Genomic DNA, 25,069 nt, shown 5'->3' with positions numbered 1-25,069 from the left:
TAATCCAGATAATCTTCCTCGCAATTATCACAAACTATTAAAAAAATATATTTAATCAAATTTGGTTAATTTTTAAGTACACCCCGTATAGTACTTACAAACATAACGATCGATTGTCGTTTCTTCTTCTTCGAAATAATTTTTTGCAGAAACGTTTCGTTTTGGATACTTTCGTACTGCGAATTAAAAAAAAAATTTATACCCAACCCATAATAAAAAACTTTATGATAAAAAAAAATTCTAAAAGAAACTTTCGTATATTTAGAGTAGGACATATTTTGTTTTAAACATGTAAACAAAAAGAATGTGGCAACGCTGTATGAGTAATGAATAACAGTTTCGATATAAAACCTTTTTTTATCAACTCAATCTCTTCAATTTTTTTTTAAGATTTATCTTGATTTTAAATCTTTTTTCTATGAAAATCAGTTTAAAATAATATTTGACGCTTCAACCTACTCAACTGATTTTCATACAAAAGAGACCTGAAATCAAAACAAATCACGAAAAACTTTTTCCCATATTCATATAAAATGTCTTTACCAAAAAGTCATAATAAACAACAAATCCAAACATGAAAATAACGAATTTCAAATCAAAAAAATTATTAATTAAAAATATCAACTAATATTCAACAGTTGACGAAATTGAAGACTTACGGGTAACATCCGTGACAGATTTATGTTTTAACTGTTTTGGTACAAGAAGTTTTTTATTCTTTTCTCGCATAAAATCAGGTTTGGGCATAGGGTTATCTAGGAGTAATATCCTTTTTCAGTATACGAATTTAATGAAACAGATTTTCTTTGTAAACTTACCTTCCCAATAATCTGGAATATCCACATAATTCCGGGTCATTTGCAAGTATCTTCTTTTCATGGAGTCGGCCAATTTCCTCCATGATTCTGATGTAAAATACTTGCTAATTAACTGTTGCACGGCTTTAGATTCTCCTCCGAGAAACTCATTCATATTTAAATGTTAATTGGTGCTATATTGAGAATTATTAAAGTACTTTTACGGTGAAAATCGTTCAAAAATATTAGTAACTCAACGGTGGTTTTTAAACACGACGGACATTTTGAATTCAAAAGCAATCGCTAGTTTTCGTATATAGTTAACTAGTCAAATTAACAACTATTATAAGATTATTAATACGTATATAATTTTATAATTGAGTTTATATTATTATTAAACAACTAAAAATTGTAATTTTTTTTTAAACAATTCCATCGAAGTTTTATTTATTTAAATATAATTAATTATATGATATTAACAGTTGCGGATTTGACTAAAAAGGTATAGTAGAGTCCTGTAAAATACTAGAGTGTCTTTGTTTATTTTATATTCGATACATAGTTCTATCCTTAGCGAGTTCAATTGTTTTAGAAGTAGTGGTACGGTAAATAACGCCATATTAAAATTTTTAAACTTTCTTTTCTCTTAATACGTTAGTTAATTAAATTAGATTCCACTCAAAGTGAAATTAATCCTAAACATGATATATATTGAATGTGAAATATAAAAGGTTTAATATCGAGCTTTAAATGTATGTATTAGTGCAAAAAAATATTAATTTTCACGTGAGAATTATAGCGTTTATTTCAATTAATCATTGTGAGGTTAAAGTAAGTTTTTTAATCAAAAGTGAATACCAATCATTCTATGTGAGTGTTTTGGAAAATATTACAAACAAAACTGTGTCGCGAGTTTTCGGATTCAAAAACAAAGAATGTGGTAAAGGATAAATACTTATCAGTTTATTAGGAATTCCTTGGTATATGAAATCAAGTAAGTCTTCAATCAATTTTTTTAACATATACATTGATTTTAATCAAAACACTATTGTTTGCTTAATTAGAATGTGTTCAATATAACAATAATCATTTACAAACTCATTTTTAACGGATTTGATGGTATATATCAGGGTTTCTTTTAATTTATAGCTTGAAATCACTTTTTGGTTGTGTATAGTTGAAATAAAACTACATTTTTCTAACAGACAATACTTATTTATTACTATATTACAGGAAAAAAATATTAAGAAATTGTATAATACAGATGTGTGTATAATATGTATATATATATAAGTACATGTGCCATATGTAGAGCAATAGCCGTGCTCTAATACATATAAATCATAATAAATACAATAAAATAGCTTTCGTTATTTCTTCAACATTTGCAAAAGAATCTCTAGAACTAATATAAATTTCTCTTATAATGTAACACTTCGAATTCTCGCTTTTTGATGGTAATATTTATCCTTTTTAAACATCTTCCAAAAAGTAAAACAATTTTTTCTAATACAGTTAATAACAAATTTTAGTAACAAAATTATAAACTTTGTTCCTTATAACATACAAAGTAATGGAAATAATAGATTTAATGCCACTTTCAATAGTTAACCCTGTATATATTCAAGGTATAAATTACTATTTTGTTATAAAACAAAGAATTAATTCAGAAGGAATTGACTATATGAGGAAACTAAGAAATATCTGGTAGGTAAAAAAAATTTCCTATGTACCAATGTAGGTTTAGGTAAAATCTAGTTTTTTGCATTTTTTAACTAAAATATGATAAATATTAAAGAGATAAGAGGATGCTGACTGTTGGCAATTAATCAATAACATCTAGTGTGAATGAATAAATAAAGAGCAACGAGGAAGGGTAAACGGAAACTGAAAGCTTCAGAAGCTCCAGAAAATCTGATTAGGATGGAATAGAACAAGATCTAAAGAGATCAAACATTGGAGAAACAATTCCAGAGGTAATCTGGGTCGAATTAATGAAGAAAAAGCAACAACGATCTATTGAGGAGAAGTGGAGAGAAAAAGAGTGATTAAAAACCCCAAGGAAAAGTGATTAGATGGGGTAGAACAAGGCCTTAATAGAAAGGGAGTTGAAAATTGATAATACAAGGCCAGAGACATCTTTAGAGGAGAAGTAGAAAGATAAAGAGGGGTTGGAAACCATAAAAAAGGTTGAGGATGAGGTAGAACAAAACTCAATGAGATAAAAAGGTGAAAATTGAAATAAAAAGACCAGATATCAGATGAAGTAGCATAATTTACCAGTTTACTGCTAACTAATTCACTTTGATTTATTTCCACCATACACATACTAGTGACTTTTTATTTTTCAAGTGTATCCATAGATTTTGTTTCGTACTTTTTGAAAACTTTAGTTAAATAACATCTACAGGGGGTTGGTAATAGAATAGACGCCATTTTGTGGATATAATTAACAAAAAATGAAAATTTTTGTTTTTATTTATTAATTTGTTCAAGAAAAACTTACTGTTTCATTACCTATACCTGTATATATTGAATAAATTTAATTTTCTTTCAAAAACTTCGTACATGATTACTATTATATAAAAATATAAAAAAATGGAATGATTATAAATGCATAATTTTAAAAAAAACATTCTCTCAAATATTCTGGATTGATAATTTTAAAAATAAGTTTTTTCATTTTTTAATTATCTTATCAGATAAACGAGATATTGCCTTTTTATGATAACTTGGGACAACCTGTATACTATAAACAGCGTTAATTTTTCTTTCACTATATATTATTTATAAAAAAGTCAGATATGCATGAACATTTTTTTTTCAAACATTGATAGGAAAACTGAAGAAGAAAATAAAACCGAAAATTTTAAAATATGATATAACCAAAAAATTGTAAATTAAGTAACTGGTGTACATTTTTAAGTAGAAGTGCTACAATGATATAATTTCGTCAGCCTTGTACTAAATACAGTGTGATGCATTTAAAATGGAATGTAATATCAACATTTCCTGAATAGTTACTCTAAAAATAAATCTTTCAATTTGAATGGTGTTTATCATTTCGTTAAGTTGTTAAAGTAAAAAAAAATTCAAAGAGAATAAGAAAACACATAAGATCATTCCTATAAACTCACATTCAATTTTCCGGTCATCAATTTCGTCTCCTAACCACTGCTCAAACTACAGTTAGTAGACAAATGTCACGTGTGTGGCAGGGTCGGTTTAAGAAATAAGAGTCTAAAATTTTGGATTTCAAATGACATAACACGTTGGAATTATATTTTTTTGTTTAAATTTGTTCGTTAATATTGCATTTTTCTCATTGTAGAATAATTTTCATAAAAAAATAATTATTTGTGGTGAACAGGGTCGGTTTAAGAAAAGAGAAATTAAAATTTTGTAATTCAACTGATTTAACATGTTGGAATTGTACTTCTTTGTCTTGATTTGTTTGTGGATATTCTATGTTTTTTATTATACAATAATTTTCGTCAAAAATTAATTTTTTGTGGTGTGCAGGGTCGGTTTAAGAAATAAAAGAGTAAAATTTTGTATTTCAAGTGACGTCACACGTTGAAATTGTACTTTTTGTGTTGATTTGTTTGTTGATATTGTATTTTTCTTAGTGTACAATAATTTCCATGAAAAAATAATTATTTAAACAAAATTTAAATGTTATTACTTTGTTTTTAAATGTATCACACTGTAAAAATCTATTTATATAAATTGACCAGGTCAGGGTCGGTTTTTTTAGAGCTCTACTTAATTCGTTTTAAGTACTTAGTATAGTAATTGTGCATTTTTCAAAAAATCGTAGGTGTGAGATTATATATGAGTGAATATAGTTATTTTTTTTTCAATTTTATAAATTTATTTTATAAAAAAGGATCTAGTTTAAGCGTAGATTAAGTCATTTTTTGATGTTGTATGTATCCTGAGATTTACAACCTTTCAAGCAAAAAAAAATAATTTTTAAGTACATTAAAAATATTCAAAACTAAATCTTGCAAAAAAAACTTGAATTCACTATACATCGACTTATATTTGTGAATAAATTTATTTTCATCACAGTTTTCATGATCACGTGGTACTTTTCAATGAAAAAATGGAGTACATAACCTCATTAAGCACTGTTGCCAACTTAATTAGTTTTTCTCTAACATTGGGCAATATGGTGTGGTACTACTGGAATGTTGAAGGATTAAGTTATTTTGTATTTAATTAAGTGAATGTAAAAAGTCATTTTTTTCCAAATTTGTAGCGATTAGTCTTCTCAAATGATTAAATCGTACTTCGAAAAGTGGTACTACTATAATACTGATAGAACGTGGTACTTATTAATGAAAAAGATGAGGTATATAAACTCGTGTATCACTTTTACTTTCATATTAAGTGACAATTTGCCATTTTCATTGAAATCTGTGAAAATTTCATCTTCAAATATAAGAATAGGACTTCGATAAGCGGTACTAGTGTAATAGTTTGAAAAACTGTACTTTTAAATGAAAAAATTAAGTACATAACCTCATTCACTATTGTTGCCAACGAAATTTCGTATGTTCCTTTCAGATATGTTAAGATTAGCACATGCAAATTAAATAATTAGTCTTTATGATATGGTACTACTGTTATTTAAAGGATACGTGGTACTTTCAATGAAACATCGAATTATATAATCTCATTTATCACTGCTACCGACGTAATGACTGACATTTTGTCATTTTCATAGGAATTTGTAAAGAATTGGAGTACGTTGAGTGGTACTAGTGTAATTTCAAGGTTGCTTGGTACTTTTTAATGAAAAAATTAAGTATACGACCCCATTTATCACAGTTACCAAATTTGTAAGTAACAGTTTATCTTTTGTTTATAAAAATTGTAAAGATGAAAATTTTTATTGAAGTAATAGAATTTTAAGTAGTAGTACTACTGTAATTTTGATAAAACGTGGTACTTTGAAGTAAAAAAGTGGAAAATATGGACTATAATCCCTGTTATAAAATTGGCAAGTGACAGTTTGTCATTTCCTTTTAAGAAAGTGAAGTTGAAGATGCTACAATGAAAAAATATATGTTGTCAAGTGGTACTGCTATGATTTTGGGAGTACCAGGTGCTTTTCAATAAAAAAATGAAGTATTTAAACCTATTTATCACGGTTACGAACATAATAAGTAACAGTTTCGAAATTATGATCTTTAAATAAAAAATAATTAGCGTTTGAAAGGTGGTACTACTGTAATTCGAAGTACTTTTCAATTAATAAACGAATTTTCACAAATATAATGTCGATGTAACCTCAATTGATAAAGTAGAGACTTTCTAATTTTTTTTCCTAACCACCGAACTGAAAAATGGACCAAAATATAATTTTGAACAAATAATTTCAAATAAAAAAAACTGTTCCAGAAGCATTTCGTTTTAACTCACCCCCTCACTATGTACACATTGCACAGACTAGTCCTGGCAAAAATTTCCAACCACCCTTATACCATTTCCCTTTTCGGTACCCCTCGATATTGGAATGAATCACATCTTTGAAAGATACAGTAGAAATTATACTTTTCGGAACAATCAACTGTTTCGTTAAGTATAATTTCACCGAACTATATTTTTTCTATGACACGATATAAATAAAAAAAGATATATACGTAAAAATCAACAAAAAAAATTCACCATTTAACAAAACACACAGATCTAGAAAATACTTCCAAGATCCACCGTAACAAAAAAAAATCCAAAGACTAAAGTTGTATCTGAAACGCTTTAGGAGTAGTACTGGTTGACAAAAAGGGGTTAGTACTGTTAGTCGCTTGTCTAGCTGCCAGTTCGGCCCATTCGGCATCGAAAGGATCCGCTTTGGTACTTTGGAACGAGTCCGATCCTGTATCTAAAGACACCGCTCTCGATTGTGTCTTAAAGGACGGTGTACGTCTAGGCGTGGACCCGTCCATTTTCCCCAAAGTAGGAGAGGAAGACTTGACCATTTCCAACCATTGTTCCGGTTTGGGAAGCGTCGACGTCGAACTCGTTGTAGTGTTAACCTCGTTCTTAGGACTCAAATTCAAAGTGACGGGAGCGAAAACGTTCGGAGACGTTCTGTAGCTGTTGTTTATCGCGGTCGCGTTCAGCGTATTCTGGTTAACGGAACTTTGATTGTTGAAATTGAAATCGTCGGATCCGCTGTGCGTCAATTGACTTAATCCCTGGCTCAGCTGTTGGCAGAGCGCAGTTACGGAATCTCCCGGTGATATTTCGGGTATCGGCGATACCTGCGGTTTACCGTTCGCCGTTGGAGATGTCGGCGATTTGTAGGAATTCAAACGGGCGGTATTACTCGGGAGATCGTTGACGCGCAGCGACATCTGTCGTTTGAACGGAGAACTTTCACCCAGAGTACTGAAACTAAAAAAAAAATGGATATAGAAATATACGGGGTGTTCAAATAAAATAAAAATGAGATTAAAAATAAAAAACAACCGATCGTTAGTATACGGGGACGATTCAATAATATGTATCAAAGTCCGAGAGTCAGTATTATACGAGGACGAGTCAAAAATATGTAGTGACGTAATTATAGTTAACCTTATACGGGGACGAGTTAAAAAGAATGGTGGCAAATTAGAGAAATAATGACAGTCGAAACTAAAAAGAGACAACCGATAGTCGATATTTTACGAGGGAGATTTAAAAAGGTGTTGTGACTTGAATTAAGTGGATATTAGTAGTGGAATGGCTGAAAAGGTACAACCAATGACCAGTGTATTACGAGGATGAGTCAAAAAGGTGTGAAACGACAATCAAGAGTCAACTAATGGTCGATATTTTACGAGGGCGATTCAAAAAATGGAGCAACGTGAAATGAAATGACAGTCAATGGCCAAAAGAAGAGATCAATAGTCAGTACTTTACGAGGATAAGTCAAAAAGTGTTGTGATAATAAGAGACAAAAAATGTTTCAAGGGGAATAATCAAAAAATTGACCCAAAAGTGAAAGAAATAAATGTGGAAATCAATGGAATGAAAAGAAAACTGTCAATAATATACGAGGACGAGTCAAAAATTTGTATTGACCAAAAAAGTAAAAGGAAATTCGAAGGAAAAGTCAATGGAACGAAAAGAAAATTGTCAATGTTATACGAGGACGAGTCAAAAATTTGTATGAACTAAAAAAGTAGAAGGAAATTCGAAGGAAAAATCAATGGAACGAAAAGAAAATTGTCAATGTTATACGAGGACGAGTCAAAAATTTGTATTGACCAAAAAAGTAGAAGGAAATTCGAAGGAAAAGTCAATAGAATAAAAAGAAAATTATCAATGTTATACGAGGACGAGTCAAAAATTTGTATTAACTAAAAAAGTAGAAGGAAATTCGAAGGAAAAGTGAATAGAATAAAAAGAAAATTATCAATGTTATACGAGGACGAGTCCAAAATGTGTATTGACGAAAAAAGTAGAAGGAAATTCGAAGGAAAAGTCAATAGAATAAAAAGAAAATTGTCAATGTTATACGAGGACGAGTCAAAAATGTGTATTGACGAAAAAAGTAGAAGGAAATTCGAAGGAAAAGTCAATAGAATAAAAAGAAAATTGTCAATGTTATACGAGGACGAGTCAAAAATTTGTATTGACCAAAAAAGTAGAAGGAAATTCGAAGGAAAAGTCAATAGAATAAAAAGAAAATTGTCAATGTTATACGAGGACGAGTCAAAAATTTGTATTGACCAAAAAAGTAGAAGGAAATTCGAAGGAAAAGTCAATAGAATAAAAAGAAAATTGTCAATGTTATACGAGGACGAGTCAAAAATTTGTATTGACCAAAAAAGTAGAAGGAAATTCGAAGGAAAAGTCAATAGAATAAAAAGAAAATTGTCAATGTTATACGAGGACGAGTCAAAAATTTGTATTGACCAAAAAAGTAGAAGGAAATTCGAAGGAAAAGTCAATGGAACGAAAAGAAAATTGTCAATGTTATACGAGGACGAGTCAAAAATTTGTATTAACTAAAAAAGTAGAAGGAAATTCGAAGGAAAAGTCAATAGAATAAAAAGAAAATTGTCAATGTTATACGAGGACGAGTCAAAAATTTGTAGTGACGAAAAAGTGTGAGAAATCACTGGACTTTAAAAAAAAATGCCTAAAAAATAAATTTCGTTAATAATACTGATAAAAATATTACAAATTGCATAAATTTAAAAAGCGTTCTCCATTACGATGACGATTATTACGAGTAAATCTTACCCTCTACAACTGCCTTGTCTCTGTAACATACTGGGCGTCGCGTGGGGTCGTTCGATAGCGAATGGATTAACTGGAGGCGGCGGTTTCGAATTCGTAGGACCAACGTCAATCCCCCTTTCCCTTTCTAATCGTTCCGTTAAACTTTGTTGTCTAAACGAACCGCTCCGAGTGAAAGTATTATTTTTGGTATCGAACATCATCGTAACTCCGCATTCTTTGTCTCTTTTTTGTTTCCTGCGAAAATAAAATTATAAAATACCATTCGGAAACGAATTTATTTCGTAAAATTATCGATTTGATGCGAACCTTTCCAAACAAACGGCAAAAGCGCATCCGACAGCGTGCGACAGTCTTTCTCCGCTCTCCCTCATAGCCAGAAACCCATGACACATCCACCTCCTCGTCGTACCGTCCCTGCAAATGTAACTAAAACCTCGTTCGTGATTTCTATCGGGTGCGCAAAACGAAACTTTCTCTATTGTTTGATCGACTATTAAGCCTTTGGTTTCTTCTTCGACAACTCTAAGTCCGTCGCCGCTTACGTGCAAGACCGCTCTCACGGGTCTTCTCCTGGAACCCTACAACGACGATATAATACGCTATATACAACACACCATAATATTTATTTATACCTACCCTTAAAACTTTGAGGGCTTCTTCGCAGACTTGCATCCCCCTCGAATCGAAAACTTCCACACAACCCATATATTTAACGGCGAAAGTGCACGTGCCAGATCGAACGGCTGTTTCGTCCGCTTGCCATTGGTGAGGTTTCGAACTTTCAGGTATACGATCCTTCCGTCTTCTGAAGGAGTCCCTGAAAGACCTTCGAAGTCGGTCCATTTTACGGGGGGAGCGGAGACTCCGCCTCTGTAACAAAATTAATTAACGGTAAACTTAGAATTCTACTTGGTGATTTTATGTATGAACGGACTATAACTAATCGTCGGGTAGGTGTTAATTGCAGTCGAATGACCTAGTTTAAACGGAACAATGCGCTTATTTATCAATAAAGTATGAAAGGTTTGTTCGTGTATACAATGTATAAAAAAATAATTAACAAAAAAAAATTAGAAATTGGACATTTTGTGTAAATTATTTACGTATGGTATAATGTTCAACGTTAAGTTTTTCCGACAACGATTTTTTTTGTTTTTTTATCTCAAGCGAAATTCTTTGTAAAAAATAATTGTAAATGGTTGTGGTACGTGAAAATGTCCAAAAAGTCCCAAATTAAGAAGAAAGGGGGTTTAGACGAAATTTTGTGAAAAAAAAAATACTTTTTTGAGGATATTTTGATAAAAAAAAATATTCGAAATTTTTCGATAGAGTTACAGATGGTTATAATACGTGATTATTTTTAAGGTTATGTTCAAAAAAGCTACAAATTACAAACAAAAAAGGTTTCAAGCTGCATTTTTCGAAAAAAAAAAAATATTTTCGACACATTATAATGAAAACAATAATTGTAGAAGGTTGTAGTACGTGAAAATTTCTAAGGTTATGTCCAAAAAGTCCTAAATTAAGAACAAAAAAACTAAATTTTGTAAAAAAATACTTTTTTGAAGACATTTTGATAAAAAAATATTCGAAATTTTTCGATAGAGTTACAGATGGTTATAATACGTGATTATTTTTGAGGTTATGTTCAAAAAAGCTACAAATTACAAACAAAAAAAGGTTTCAAGCTGCATTTTTTGAAAAAAAAAACTATTTTCGACACATTATAATGGAAACAATAATTGTAGAAGGTTGTAGTACGTGAAAATTTTTTTAAGGTTATGTCCTAAAAGTCCCAAATTAAGAACGATGAAGGTTCAGATGTAATTTTGTAAAAAAAATACCTTTTTGAAGTCATTTTGATAAAAAAATTATTCGAAATTTGTTGATAAGAGTTAGAGATGGTTACAGTACGTGATTATTTTTGAGGTTATGTTCAAAAAAGCTACAAATTACAAACAGAAAAAGGTTCCAAGCTACATTTTTTGAAAAAAACTCTTTTTTTAAGACATTATATTGAAAACAATGATTGTAGTACGTGAAAATTTTTTTAAGGTTATGTCCTAAAAGTCCCAAATTAAGAACGATGAAGGTTCAGATGTAATTTTGTAAAAAAAATACCTTTTTGAAGTCATTTTGATAAAAAAATTATTCGAAATTTGTTGATAAGAGTTAGAGATGGTTACAGTACGTGATTATTTTTGAGGTTATGTTCAAAAAAGCTACAAATTACAAACAAAAAAAGGTTTCAAGCTGCATTTTTTGAAAAAAAAAAACTATTTTCGACACATTATAATGGAAACAATAATTGTAGAAGGTTGTAGTACGTGAAAATTTTTTTAAGGTTATGTCCTAAAAGTCCCAAATTAAGAACGATGAAGGTTCAGATGTAATTTTGTAAAAAAAATACCTTTTTGAAGACATTTTGATAAAAAAAATATTCGAAATTTGTTGATAAGAGTTAGAGATGGTTACAGTACGTGATTATTTTTGAGGTTATGTTCAAAAAAGCTACAAATTACAAACAGAAAAAGGTTCCAAGCTACATTTTTTGAAAAAAACTCTTTTTTTAAGACATTATATTGAAAACAATGATTGTAGTACGTGAAAATTTTTTTAAGGTTATGTCCTAAAAGTCCCAAATTAAGAACGATGAAGGTTCAGATGTAATTTTGTAAAAAAAATACCTTTTTGAAGTCATTTTGATAAAAAAATTATTCGAAATTTGTTGATAAGAGTTAGAGATGGTTACAGTACGTGATTATTTTTGAGGTTATGTTCAAAAAAGCTACAAATTACAAACAGAAAAAGGTTCCAAGCTACATTTTTTGAAAAAAACTCTTTTTTTAAGACATTATATTGAAAACAATGATTGTAGTACGTGAAAATTTTTTTAAGGTTATGTCCTAAAAGTCCCAAATTAAGAACGATGAAGGTTCAGATGTAATTTTGTAAAAAAAATACCTTTTTGAAGTCATTTTGATAAAAAAATTATTCGAAATTTGTTGATAAGAGTTAGAGATGGTTACAGTACGTGATTATTTTTGAGGTTATGTTCAAAAAAGCTACAAATTACAAACAAAAAAAGGTTTCAAGCTGCATTTTTTGAAAAAAAAAAACTATTTTCGACACATTATAATGGAAACAATAATTGTAGAAGGTTGTAGTACGTGAAAATTTTTTTAAGGTTATGTCCTAAAAGTCCCAAATTAAGAACGATGAAGGTTCAGATGTAATTTTGTAAAAAAAATACCTTTTTGAAGACATTTTGATAAAAAAAATATTCGAAATTTGTTGATAAGAGTTAGAGATGGTTACAGTACGTGATTATTTTTGAGGTTATGTTCAAAAAAGCTACAAATTACAAACAGAAAAAGGTTCCAAGCTACATTTTTTGAAAAAAACTCTTTTTTTAAGACATTATATTGAAAACAATGATTGTAGTACGTGAAAATTTTTTTAAGGTTATGTCCTAAAAGTCCCAAATTAAGAACGATGAAGGTTCAGATGTAATTTTGTAAAAAAAATACCTTTTTGAAGTCATTTTGATAAAAAAATTATTCGAAATTTGTTGATAAGAGTTAGAGATGGTTACAGTACGTGATTATTTTTGAGGTTATGTTCAAAAAAGCTACAAATTACAAACAGAAAAAGGTTCCAAGCTACATTTTTTGAAAAAAACTCTTTTTTTAAGACATTATATTGAAAACAATGATTGTAGTACGTGAAAATTTTTTTAAGGTTATGTCCTAAAAGTCCCAAATTAAGAACGATGAAGGTTCAGATGTAATTTTGTAAAAAAAATACCTTTTTGAAGTCATTTTGATAAAAAAATTATTCGAAATTTGTTGATAAGAGTTAGAGATGGTTACAGTACGTGATTATTTTTGAGGTTATGTTCAAAAAAGCTACAAATTACAAACAGAAAAAGGTTCCAAGCTACATTTTTTGAAAAAAACTCTTTTTTTAAGACATTATATTGAAAACAATGATTGTAGTACGTGAAAATTTTTTTAAGGTTATGTCCTAAAAGTCCCAAATTAAGAACGATGAAGGTTCAGATGTAATTTTGTAAAAAAAATACCTTTTTGAAGTCATTTTGATAAAAAAATTATTCGAAATTTGTTGATAAGAGTTAGAGATGGTTACAGTACGTGATTATTTTTGAGGTTATGTTCAAAAAAGCTACAAATTACAAACAGAAAAAGGTTCCAAGCTACATTTTTTGAAAAAAACTCTTTTTTTAAGACATTATATTGAAAACAATGATTGTAGTACGTGAAAATTTTTTTAAGGTTATGTCCTAAAAGTCCCAAATTAAGAACGATGAAGGTTCAGATGTAATTTTGTAAAAAAAATACCTTTTTGAAGTCATTTTGATAAAAAAATTATTCGAAATTTGTTGATAAGAGTTAGAGATGGTTACAGTACGTGATTATTTTTGAGGTTATGTTCAAAAAAGCTACAAATTACAAACAGAAAAAGGTTCCAAGCTACATTTTTTGAAAAAAACTCTTTTTTTAAGACATTATATTGAAAACAATGATTGTAGTACGTGAAAATTTTTTTAAGGTTATGTCCTAAAAGTCCCAAATTAAGAACGATGAAGGTTCAGATGTAATTTTGTAAAAAAAATACCTTTTTGAAGTCATTTTGATAAAAAAATTATTCGAAATTTGTTGATAAGAGTTAGAGATGGTTACAGTACGTGATTATTTTTGAGGTTATGTTCAAAAAAGCTACAAATTACAAACAGAAAAAGGTTCCAAGCTACATTTTTTGAAAAAAACTCTTTTTTTAAGACATTATATTGAAAACAATGATTGTAGTACGTGAAAATTTTTTTAAGGTTATGTCCTAAAAGTCCCAAATTAAGAACGATGAAGGTTCAGATGTAATTTTGTAAAAAAAATACCTTTTTGAAGTCATTTTGATAAAAAAATTATTCGAAATTTGTTGATAAGAGTTAGAGATGGTTACAGTACGTGATTATTTTTGAGGTTATGTTCAAAAAAGCTACAAATTACAAACAGAAAAAGGTTCCAAGCTACATTTTTTGAAAAAAACTCTTTTTTTAAGACATTATATTGAAAACAATGATTGTAGTACGTGAAAATTTTTTTAAGGTTATGTCCTAAAAGTCCCAAATTAAGAACGATGAAGGTTCAGATGTAATTTTGTAAAAAAAATACCTTTTTGAAGTCATTTTGATAAAAAAATTATTCGAAATTTGTTGATAAGAGTTAGAGATGGTTACAGTACGTGAAAATTTTTTGAGGTTATGTCCAAAAAAGCTACAAATCACGAACGAAAAAGTTTCTTTCGACTTCTAGTATAAAAAAATCTTTTTTAACGCATTCCAATCAAAATAATATTTGCTGATTGTTGAAAAATTAGCAAAGATTTTAATACGTGAAAATGTTTGAGGTTAAGTTGAAAAAACTCCATATATATCAAATTTTATTGCGAATATTTAAACATAAATTCAAAAAACACGTCACAAGTTTTTCAAATAAAAATTATGTAACACGTAAAAATAGTAAATTTCATAATTTTTTTTATCTAATAAGTAAGCAAAACGATATTTTACATATTTATAGAATACAGCGATAACATATTTGATAATTATTAATAAATAAAGTAAATTACAAACAACAAAGACGAGTTAGCAACAGACGTACACCTGAAAAACCTGATTCAAACCCAAAATATAAAACCAGTTTCAAACGGAAAATATTCGCAGCAAAACAAAAAATTAATTAATGAACACGCCCACGTATCAAATTTATTCAACGATGCAAAACCATCATTTCATTATCTGTTCCATGTTGAAATTCAATCTAAACCATAGCATGTCTCAAAATATTTAATATAAATAAATATCGAAGACATTTTTATATATACGATATTAATTATAAAAGTACCACCCTGTATATTAATATAAAATAGAAAATTTTTAAGGAAGCTTAATTTTTAGGGTGATTTTCAACTAAATTAGACCAAAATATTCATTTTACTAAATAGAATTAAATGTTTTTTAATATAAAACTTGTTTACAGTGCTCACAAGATTAAACGATTCAAATATTATTTTTTTTTTCGATCGAAGGTCGTCCTAATTAATACTATTTATAAGTTTCAAGAATTTGTTTATCAAGGATCAACGTCAGAACTTCCTTAATGAACAGTATATATAAGTTATCTCGTGATAAACCTTTTCATTGAAAATATCCGAAAAAAAAATGTAAATCTATTTCCGGTAAATAAAAATTTAGTTACCGGCAGAGGAAGCACTAAATTTCCTCGAAGAAATAACAGAATTAGAAAAAAAAGAAGTGGAAAACATAATAATCTAGTTAAAAAAGAAGAAGAAATATATTTTTGACAACATTAAGTTACAGCGTTGCCAATACGTATGATACAAATTATCATTTTATTTAATTATTTCTATATTAAAAATAAAATACAAAAAACAAAAAAAATGGTACTATGGTAATTTATAATAACGAAATTTTAAATTTGGCAACATCGCAAAAGCGAAATTTACAATATATAGGGCGGAATTGATGCAAAAAATTCAAATACAAAAGAATGTTCTTATAAGACAACTCGTTTTTGAGTTATATGCCTTCACAGAATTTACAATGGATGATTACGATGTCCTTCTAGTGTCCTTGACTATCTGAAAGCCAGGGGCGGCTCATACCCAATGGTTAACAATCCGTAACTTTTACAGGGACAATCTGTACAATCTAAAGAATAGATTTTTAGATCGTTGGAAACCGTTCTGAACAAAATTGTAATATTTCTTGAAAATTTATAATGTTCGAATGTATAATTTAGAAAAAATACGTCACAGCATTTTCACGTAAGTTCCGGAACACCCTGTATATTAGATCCGACTAATAGTTCAACAAAATAGATCCTCAAAGTTTTTTTTATGAATTTTGAAAAGTTTTTCATGTTAGAATTTGAAAAAAAAAATCAAAATAAAAAATACGAATTAATATTAATTTTTTAACGACTCGTAATTTTTAATTGATTTTTTGGTATTATCATTAATCGCCTAATTGAAATCATTATAAACAAAAAATGTCATTTCAATGACAATTAGACCTAACCTAACCTCCAAATCTGTTTATTAGCACATACAGTACGAATTTAAATGGACACATTGTATACAGATGATGTTAGCAGATGTAAAAATAAATGACAAAATTAAATATTATGACATTGCAATTAGCGAAAAATTTGAGATAATAGTTTCTTATCTTTATCATAAATTAATTGCCGACCATAAAATTATAACGTTCATTATAATATTTTTATTAATATTCATTTTATTTCAATTCTGATTAGTTGCAAACGTCTTAAAAAAATATATGTCGAATTTACGAGAGGCGATCAAAAAATTACGAGGTTCGTGTTTTTTTTTTCTCCCCCTCAACAATTTTCAACCAAATTCTGTTTTCCGTCATTTCCAATCAAAAATAATCTCCAAGTCAGGTCTGGTACTTCTGGAACAACCCTCGTATTCGAAGTATTCCAAACTGTATCAAAAATTTCGACATCGCATTTATTTGTCGATTATTTAGAAAATTGATATTTTTCAAAACGTTTTCTCGAAAAAATCATAATCCGAATCGATTTAAAGCAATCGATATCTATTCAAGGTCTATCAAATAATAATTATAATCATTGACATCTCTTAGTGTTAACACATATCATGAGACTTGTGACGTAAATTATACAGAAATAATAAAATTATTACAAAGATTTATTATTTTATAACGTTATTAAATCAAGGATTTATTTCGAATATAAAATCTACCACTTTATTTAAATAATTTAAATAATAGACCGTAATATTATGTAAACAGTATAATATAAAACGCGTACTTAATTAATATAAATATTTCATTTCGAAATAATACACTTTTAAACAAAAATAAAAGGCACAGTTATACTGATTTGTTTACAGTAGCCAAAGGGATTGCATACGTAAGGGAAAGGAACAGCAACAATATATTGAAAACTACTCAAAAATATATTATAGAACAATGAGAGATTGTAATATATTGTACATGGTATTTCGAAAGTTATATAACTAATTGTAACGAGTTCAAGGTCGCAAATTTTTTTTAAATGAGGCCGGTTTTCATCTTTCAAACCCTCCAACGTAATTGAAATAGCGTGATTGCAATGCCCCATCCACCTTACTCGCCTGACGCGGTCCCGTGTGACTTTCTCTTACTTCTACGCATGAACTGTAAGCAAATGTACGAGGGTTGCTGCTTTAAATTTTGAGATATCGCAATAATGATATGAATATGTCAAATATGACAATGCGATCATAAATTTTGTCATTTTTAATGGTGAACGTACTCATACGATTGCTATTTGAAACGTCACGTCAAAAAATTTTTTAAACAACGTGCAATGCAATATTTCTATTTAGTTTTTATTCCCCCTGTATTACATGATGGAAACATTATTAATTCTGTTCATAATAATTCAATATACATAACTTTTAAACACCCTGTATATATATTATTTATTGCAGCGAAAAAAATTGTTACTTTAAGAGTTTTCCACCCTGTAATCACACGTGATTTGAAATTTCTTTAGTATCTCAAACGTTTGGAATTCTTGAAATAATAGCTAATAATAAACTAGACAAGAAATCATCAGACTTAATATTCACGACGCGATGTGGTTGATGTGCAGACGCTATTCACATAAAATAGAAATTCAGTTCAACAAAATTTTCTTCTTTCATTTTCATTAATTAATCGTCCTAATAAATGACTCATCTTATGTATAACGTACTAAAAATAAATTACCTTCTGATTCATTATAATAGCGAATTTAATAAAAACATGCATGAAAAAATATGAAATTCCGATATCCACGATCATTTATTTATGACTCAGAATAATTTATTCTATTACGAAATACGAATTTGGGTACCATCGACATGATTCACGTCGGTAATATAGATACTTACAAATTTACAAATAAACCGAATATAAACTTGTCGATTTCGTGTTTTTATTGAGAACTGGCAACGCTGTTACCGTCTGGTTAAATCTATTATCGTCCACTCGATCGTCTAATGTTTTTGACAGGACTCACAACGCTTTAACTTTATTTTTATTCATAACGTACACTAACAGTTCAAAAAATATTATTTTTTGAGAATTGAAATCATTCAATATTGTATTTAGTAAAAATTAAGTACAATACAAGAAATAAAAAAGATATCTGAATCGCTTTCAAATATTCAAATCCTATAATCAAAAACTGGTTTAGATCAATGCATTTCTGGTGTTTCATGTTTTTTTCTATATTTGATGTTGCGGGTTTAATCATGACCAAAGGAACCTCTGAACAGGGCCGGATTAAGATTTATATTATATAAAGGAATTTGGAAATCCGAGAAAATTAAAAAAATAAAATCAATACGTTAGATTTGTGGTATCAACACATAAAAAAATACAGAATGATTTCCAAATGATGGGGCCTTCTTGGACCTGAGGCTATAGCCTTCCCAATCCGCTAACTTAATCCGGCCCTGCCTCTGGGGTACCGTATGGATAATTAAATAACAAAAATATGTTGTTAATCTAATATAAGCCTAGATACAATCACAAGAAATAGCAGTAGGTCAATAAACGTATTAATTTATTGTCACTTGTGGTTGTTATTTCCTATAATCGAGTCTAATTACCCCCAGCAATCAATATATCATTTCCTATTTAAATTAAAGTTGATTTTAATTTTAATTTTCGATACAAATCGTATTAAAAATTATTGTATACGTAAAACAAATTATTTTCAACTTATTTTATAGAAAATAATTATGAAATGCCAGATAAAAATCTAAATTTGTACCATTGAACTCCTCTAATGTTTTTTTTTAATGGATGAAGTGATTTAAACAAAGAATTTAACGTGGGAACATTAACAATGTCATTGACTTCAATTCAACAAAATTTACGATGACTAATAAAAAGGACAATAGTTTCGACTTGTACCTGTATATATTTAAATTATAATACGAGAAAACGTACTTATTATCTTAGTGTCGAAAAAAAAAATTGTAACGCCACTGCCTTTTCGTCACTTTCATTTTTATACAAATCGAGGTTACGAAACAATTAAAAGTAAATACGGTGGAACGTATTTTATTTTCAATTATAATAACATTAAAATGAACTATTAAAAGAAACGTACGTACCGCGTTAACATCTCCAAATTTACTCAAATTTCTCTCCAAAGGCACGTGATTAGAAGGATGATTACCCATTCTTGTAGTTATCCACGAAAAATTAAATGGAATCACCCTATACACTTCATACGTTCATTAACAAATAACACCCTTCACTGAGAGCAGATGCGGTCCGTCGAACAGATGCTTAGGAAACTTATTAACCAAACGAACTATTTAAAACAATCCTCTCTAAGAGTAGTTACCACTATTCCACTGGTCGACTGAAGCCTTCGCAAGAATGCTGTTGCATTCAGATACACGATAAACGATGGCGTATCAATACCTTTAAGTATTCACAAAAAAAGACACATTACCGTAACCTCTCGGAACTAGTTGGCCTTGAAAACAACAAAAAACTAAATAATCTAACAAATAAAAACACATTTCATTTTTATAAATATTGTTTTTACACGTTTATACCCTGTTTAAACTTCGATCGGCGATTTTAACCTCGAAAAGTGTTCGAAAAACAGCGGAAAAACTCATAGAAGGAGAAAAACCGTCGAACAAAACCGAAAAATCAAGTTAGATGGATAAACGACGAAGCACGACGCGACCTACACCGATAGATACGAAAACCAAACCACCGGACGGTCTCCGGAATGACGGTTAAGGTATGTCGGTTATCCCCACACCGAGCTATATTATCGGTTCTGAAAATGTCGGCACAGGTAAACGCACCTATTACCACGTTGCCACGTTGCGTTAAATATCATAATATTATAAGACGAATATTCATATTCATACGAAATAACAAATTTTTATTTAATTATATATAACATATAACTAAAAGATTATTATTAAAAATAGTGAGAAAATAAATAAAATTATTGTATTTAGATTAAAATACATATAAAAAATTAAATTGGTTACACAGTAAATAATTTTTTTAAATAGTTAATTATGTTATGTTTTATTGACAATTACACGAGTCGAAAAAAGCTTTTACACGCGAGTTGCGTACTATATTTTTTCTACTAGCGAAAATTTTATCAGAATACATTCGATTTCGATGATTTTTTTTTAAATCTTGGTTTTTAGGTCGGATTTATGGAAAAAAAAATATGGGAAATATCTCACCTGGAGATTTTATATGGTTTTATGGTGAATGAGTGCATTTTCATGAACGTTTAAAGCCCTGAAACCAATATAAGTTTTCATTTTTTTTATTACCATAATTTTTTCTCGTAAAAACGAAGAAAAATAAAAAATGGCATCCAAGGCGACTTGAACCTGGAACCAACCGCATGTGAGCCTCGTATTCTAGCCACTACACTACGAAGACCTTAATAATACATTTGAGAAATTATCACATGAAATTGAAATACATATTCATTCAGATAACTTATAAAATAATCGATATTTTGATAAAGATCTATCTAGATCGAAATGTCAACTTCTTTTAAATGAATTTTCTATAAAAAAAAACGAAAATCAAAACGATTTATTATGTTTTTAAATGTTTAAACATTTTTCCACCCCACGCCACGCCACCCCGCGTTTTATTTTTTTTTTTCGTATTCGTATTTAGTTAATGACTAATATTTTATGTCATCCAATCTAGATATACACTTTGTTAAAATTATTTTGATGTTTCGTAACTAAATCTGACAACAGCGCTTTAACAAGAGGATTCCAATACGAAAATCCAGTTTGTTAGCAAAACTATAAAACGTTTTGCAACTTCGTGAATTCCAATTTTATTTTTCAAATAAAAACAAAACAAAAATTCAACGTATCATATATAATTTTGATATTTTTTTTTTCAAATTCGTATATCTCATCATATAGGTTACGTCACCACTGTGAAATGTCATTGAGGTCATTGAATGAAGAATTAATACACTGCTAAAAATGTTGAAAATTAAAAATGATTTAGAACAAACATTCGATTCCTAACCTATAAAAAATAAACTGCTTTGAATTTGAATTAATTACGTAAAAAATTGCAAATGACGAGCATACAGGGTGTACCATAACTTTAGTGGAAAAAATTAAAATTATCTCGCGTACTATATTAGAATTAAATAGGAAGAGTTTCGAAAACTAAATCTTCTCGAGGTTATCATAAATCTTATGAGAAAAAAAAGTGACTGCATTGTCCTACTTTTGTGTCGTCCAGAAAAGGACCGTTGGGGTCTCCCATATATGTAGATGATGGGAAATATCGAGCAGGTCCGTTACAAAATAAAAATGACGCGAAGGGAAAATGTTTATATGGAAGCGAACTCTCTTAAATAATCCCACGGTCTAACCCCACTAGGTAAAAATGTAACGACTACAATACCTGTTGACGAGGGGGGACAAAAACCGTAGGGCAGATCGGGGTAACGAACAACGTATTATTTAATAATGAAATTATCGAAATTAAAATAATTTGCAAGTATCGTATTGATGAATAGAAGCATAAAAAATTGAAAACGTATTTTTATAATATGGCCGACGTTATATATTCGAATATGCCCCTATTAACTTCCTAAACGATGTAAAAAATCGTCTAAATAACAAAAAATTGTTTTCAATGTAAATATCCAACACTGGTCGTTCACCTGACGAAATAATTAATAAAAGAAGAATATCCGGTTTGAAGAAATTACCCCACTCTCCCCCAAAAAACCAAACCAAAAGCGTTAGTCATCATTTTTACGATATATTTCAAAATACAATGCATTCCTTTATCAAATTCACATTCAAATCATTTTCTAATTCGTCAACGAGGAGGAAAAATCGTATCGACATGACGTCCTCTTTATATTTCACCATAATTATTTTTCCCAATGTTGCCAGTTTTAAAAATATTTCCCTAATCGCAAATAATATCGAATAAAACATCAAAATTCACACTTTGTCATTATTTATACTATATACAGGACGTACCGAGAGTTATCACCAGTTTTTACCGTATATACGAGGTTTGTATAAAAATTATAACACTCTAGTGGGTTATAACATTTAAAATAGTACCTATGTAATTGAATTCCTGAAGCAATACTGGAAGTTTAAACGATCAAACAACAGGATTGTAACGAAGCTGTTATTTATTCACCCAGTATGGAACTCTGCTCATAATAATACACGTTGTACATAGAATTAAAGTAATTTCTCATTATATCACGCGCCATGTTGTGAAAATATGTTTATAATTTCACAATCTCGCCTTGTTTCATATGTTTGTCGATTTATGAATATTTTTTTATTCAATTAAAACCTTGAATATATACATAACGTTTTATTTGTTCAATAATTACCTCCCAAGCATTTAGTATTGCGATATATCAATTGTACCGAGTGACCCATATTTTTTTTAACCACTATACTCTATATCCCATTCTTATCACGACATTTCCCTGTATAAATGCCGTTGCAGTACATCTTTTATGGAACCCAATGTTTTTTTATTGATATTTATTAAAAAATAAACTAATTATATCATTTATTTAAATTTATAGAAGAGACACGCTGTATAATTAATAAAATAATACAAATTAAAATAATTTATCTGGAACTATTAGAAATCTTTCCTAAATATATTAACTATTTCGGGAATGACCCCGTATAACGTATTTAATATTATAAAAGGGACACTCTGTATAATTAATGGACATTTTCTAATAATACAAATTAAAACAATTTTTCTGGAAATGAACTATTAGAAATCTCTCCTAAAAAGGTTACTTATTTCGGAAATTACCCCGTATATCGTATTAATATTATAGAAGAGACACTCTGTATAATTAAGGAGAATTTTCCAATAATACAAATTGAAACAAATTTTCTGAAAATGAACTATTAGAAATCTCTCCTAAAAATGTTACTTATTTCGGAAGTTACCCCGTATATCGTATTAATATTATAGATGAGACACTCTGTATAATTAATGAGAATTTTCCAATAAAAAAAATTAAAACAATTTCTCTGGAAATGAACTATTAGAAATCTCTCCTAAAAAGGTTACTTATTTCGGAAATTACCCCGTATATCGTATTAATATTATAGAAGAGACACTCTGTATAATTAAGGAGAATTTTCCAATAATACAAATTGAAACAATTTGTCTGGAAATGAACTATTAGAAATCTTTCCTAAATATATAAACTATTTCGGGAATGACCCTAAATAACGTATTTAAAATTATGAACGAGACACTCTGTATAATTAATGAGAATTTTCCAATAATACAAATTGAAACAATTTGTCTGGAAATGAACTATTAGAGATCTTTCCTAAATATATAAACTATTTCGGTAATGACCCTGTATAACGTATTTAAAATTATGAACGAGACACTCTGTATAATTAATGAGAATTTTCCAATAATACAAATTGAAACAATTTTTCTGGAAATTAACTATTAGAAATCTCTCCTAAAAATGTTACTTATTTCGGAAGTTACCCCGTATATCGTATTAATATTATAGATGAGACACTCTGTATAATTAATGAGAATTTTCCAATAAAAAAAATTAAAACAATTTCTCTGGAAATGAACTATTAGAAATCTCTCCTAAAAAGGTTACTTATTTCGGGAATGACCCCGTATATCGTATTAATATTATAAAAGAGACACTCTATATAATTAATGGACATTTTCTAATAATACAAATCAGAACAATTTCTCTAAAACTATTAGAAACCTTACCAAAATAGCTTACCTATTTCGGTAATGACCCAGTATGTCGTGTATTTGTAATTGTTGACGCAATGTTTATATGAAATAAAAAATTCGCTAACGTGGCTAAACAATCTCACTTTAATAAAAAATAGTATTATGAACATCAAAAAAATAGTCCTACCTTGTAAATGAATTATTATTCCATTTAGCAATCACTTTTATCACATAATACGATTTTATCAAAATCCATACGCCACATAAAACCACGTGGATGGGAGTCACCCCTTTCAGTAACCCTTCGAGTCAGACAGAGACGACGCTACTTTCTAATCAATACAATGATCATTTAAAACAAGCCCTATCTGTCATTACGTCAGACTCGTCTACTTCCCGGCAGGCAAAACGATTCGATACTAAGAAATAAATATCAATAGTTGGTATTTCTTTATAATATTGTTGTTTGGGCGTTTTATAGAAGGTGTTGTTTCGCATATTGTACGTGGCCTTGTTCTCATAACAAACTTTTACAATAGTTTAATAACAAAGAATATTCGTACATCACCGTTTTCGAATTTCTCAACTTCCGTCTAAATAGCCTCACCTTTCATAAATGATAATCGTTCTAGATAACCCTATATAATAATATTTGATTGACAAATATCAAAATCATAAACACCTGTATTTTAGCTTACCTAAATTTCGCAAGACTGTATAAATGTCATAACATTTGAGGATGATAAGGCATTTTAAAGATCGGACACACACTTTAATCGACGTTTTTTAGAAACTCGCATAATACTGATTGTATAAATAATATTTAGAAATACTGATTATTAATTTCTTTACTAAGAATACTGAAATTTACGATTAAAAGGATTTCCGCAACCGCGATTTAATGTGAACTAGATATCGAATATTTTCACTCAAGATTTTCCCCATTTTGAGAATATCCCACCAATTAGTAAGAGATGATCTTATCTGGCTACACAAGTACAATGGAGGAAAGAGATTTGACGCAAAGTCAAATCAATACAAATATTCGCTGCTGCTCACACGGATATTTAGATTATCTCTATCCTTTTCCTTTCCATACGGTGAATTACTTCTTTACTGGTAGCAAAAAACAAATTAGCTACCCTAGCGACAT

General features: G+C 29.1%; 1 protein-coding gene across 3 annotated transcripts; it reads right to left on the bottom strand.

Annotated features, from left to right (window-relative positions):
* Positions 1-1,990: 1,990 nt before the first annotated feature.
* Positions 1,991-24,868, bottom strand: LOC130892523 (protein numb). 3 transcript variants are annotated; one of them, XM_057797973.1, is made up of 5 exons: positions 24,615-24,868; positions 9,675-9,908; positions 9,345-9,616; positions 9,039-9,272; positions 1,991-7,202 (listed from the first exon to the last, which is right to left on the bottom strand). In XM_057797973.1, exons 2-5 carry the CDS (start codon positions 9,879-9,881, stop codon positions 6,542-6,544), a joined length of 1,374 nt encoding a protein of 457 aa, XP_057653956.1. In that variant the 5' UTR covers positions 9,882-9,908; positions 24,615-24,868; the 3' UTR covers positions 1,991-6,541. The 3 variants fall into 3 exon arrangements, with proteins under 3 accessions (XP_057653956.1, XP_057653957.1, XP_057653954.1); XM_057797974.1 differs by lacking the exon at positions 24,615-24,868 and adding an exon at positions 24,104-24,299; XM_057797971.1 differs by lacking the exon at positions 24,615-24,868 and adding an exon at positions 19,278-19,959.
* Positions 24,869-25,069: the final 201 nt, after the last annotated feature.

This window comes from Diorhabda carinulata, chromosome 4, assembly GCF_026250575.1.
Source record: "Diorhabda carinulata isolate Delta chromosome 4, icDioCari1.1, whole genome shotgun sequence".
NCBI classification, from domain to species: Eukaryota; Metazoa; Arthropoda; class Insecta; order Coleoptera; family Chrysomelidae; genus Diorhabda; species Diorhabda carinulata.
The sequence above is the reverse complement of the archived record's forward strand: the minus strand, read 5'-3'. Positions and strand labels throughout refer to the sequence as shown.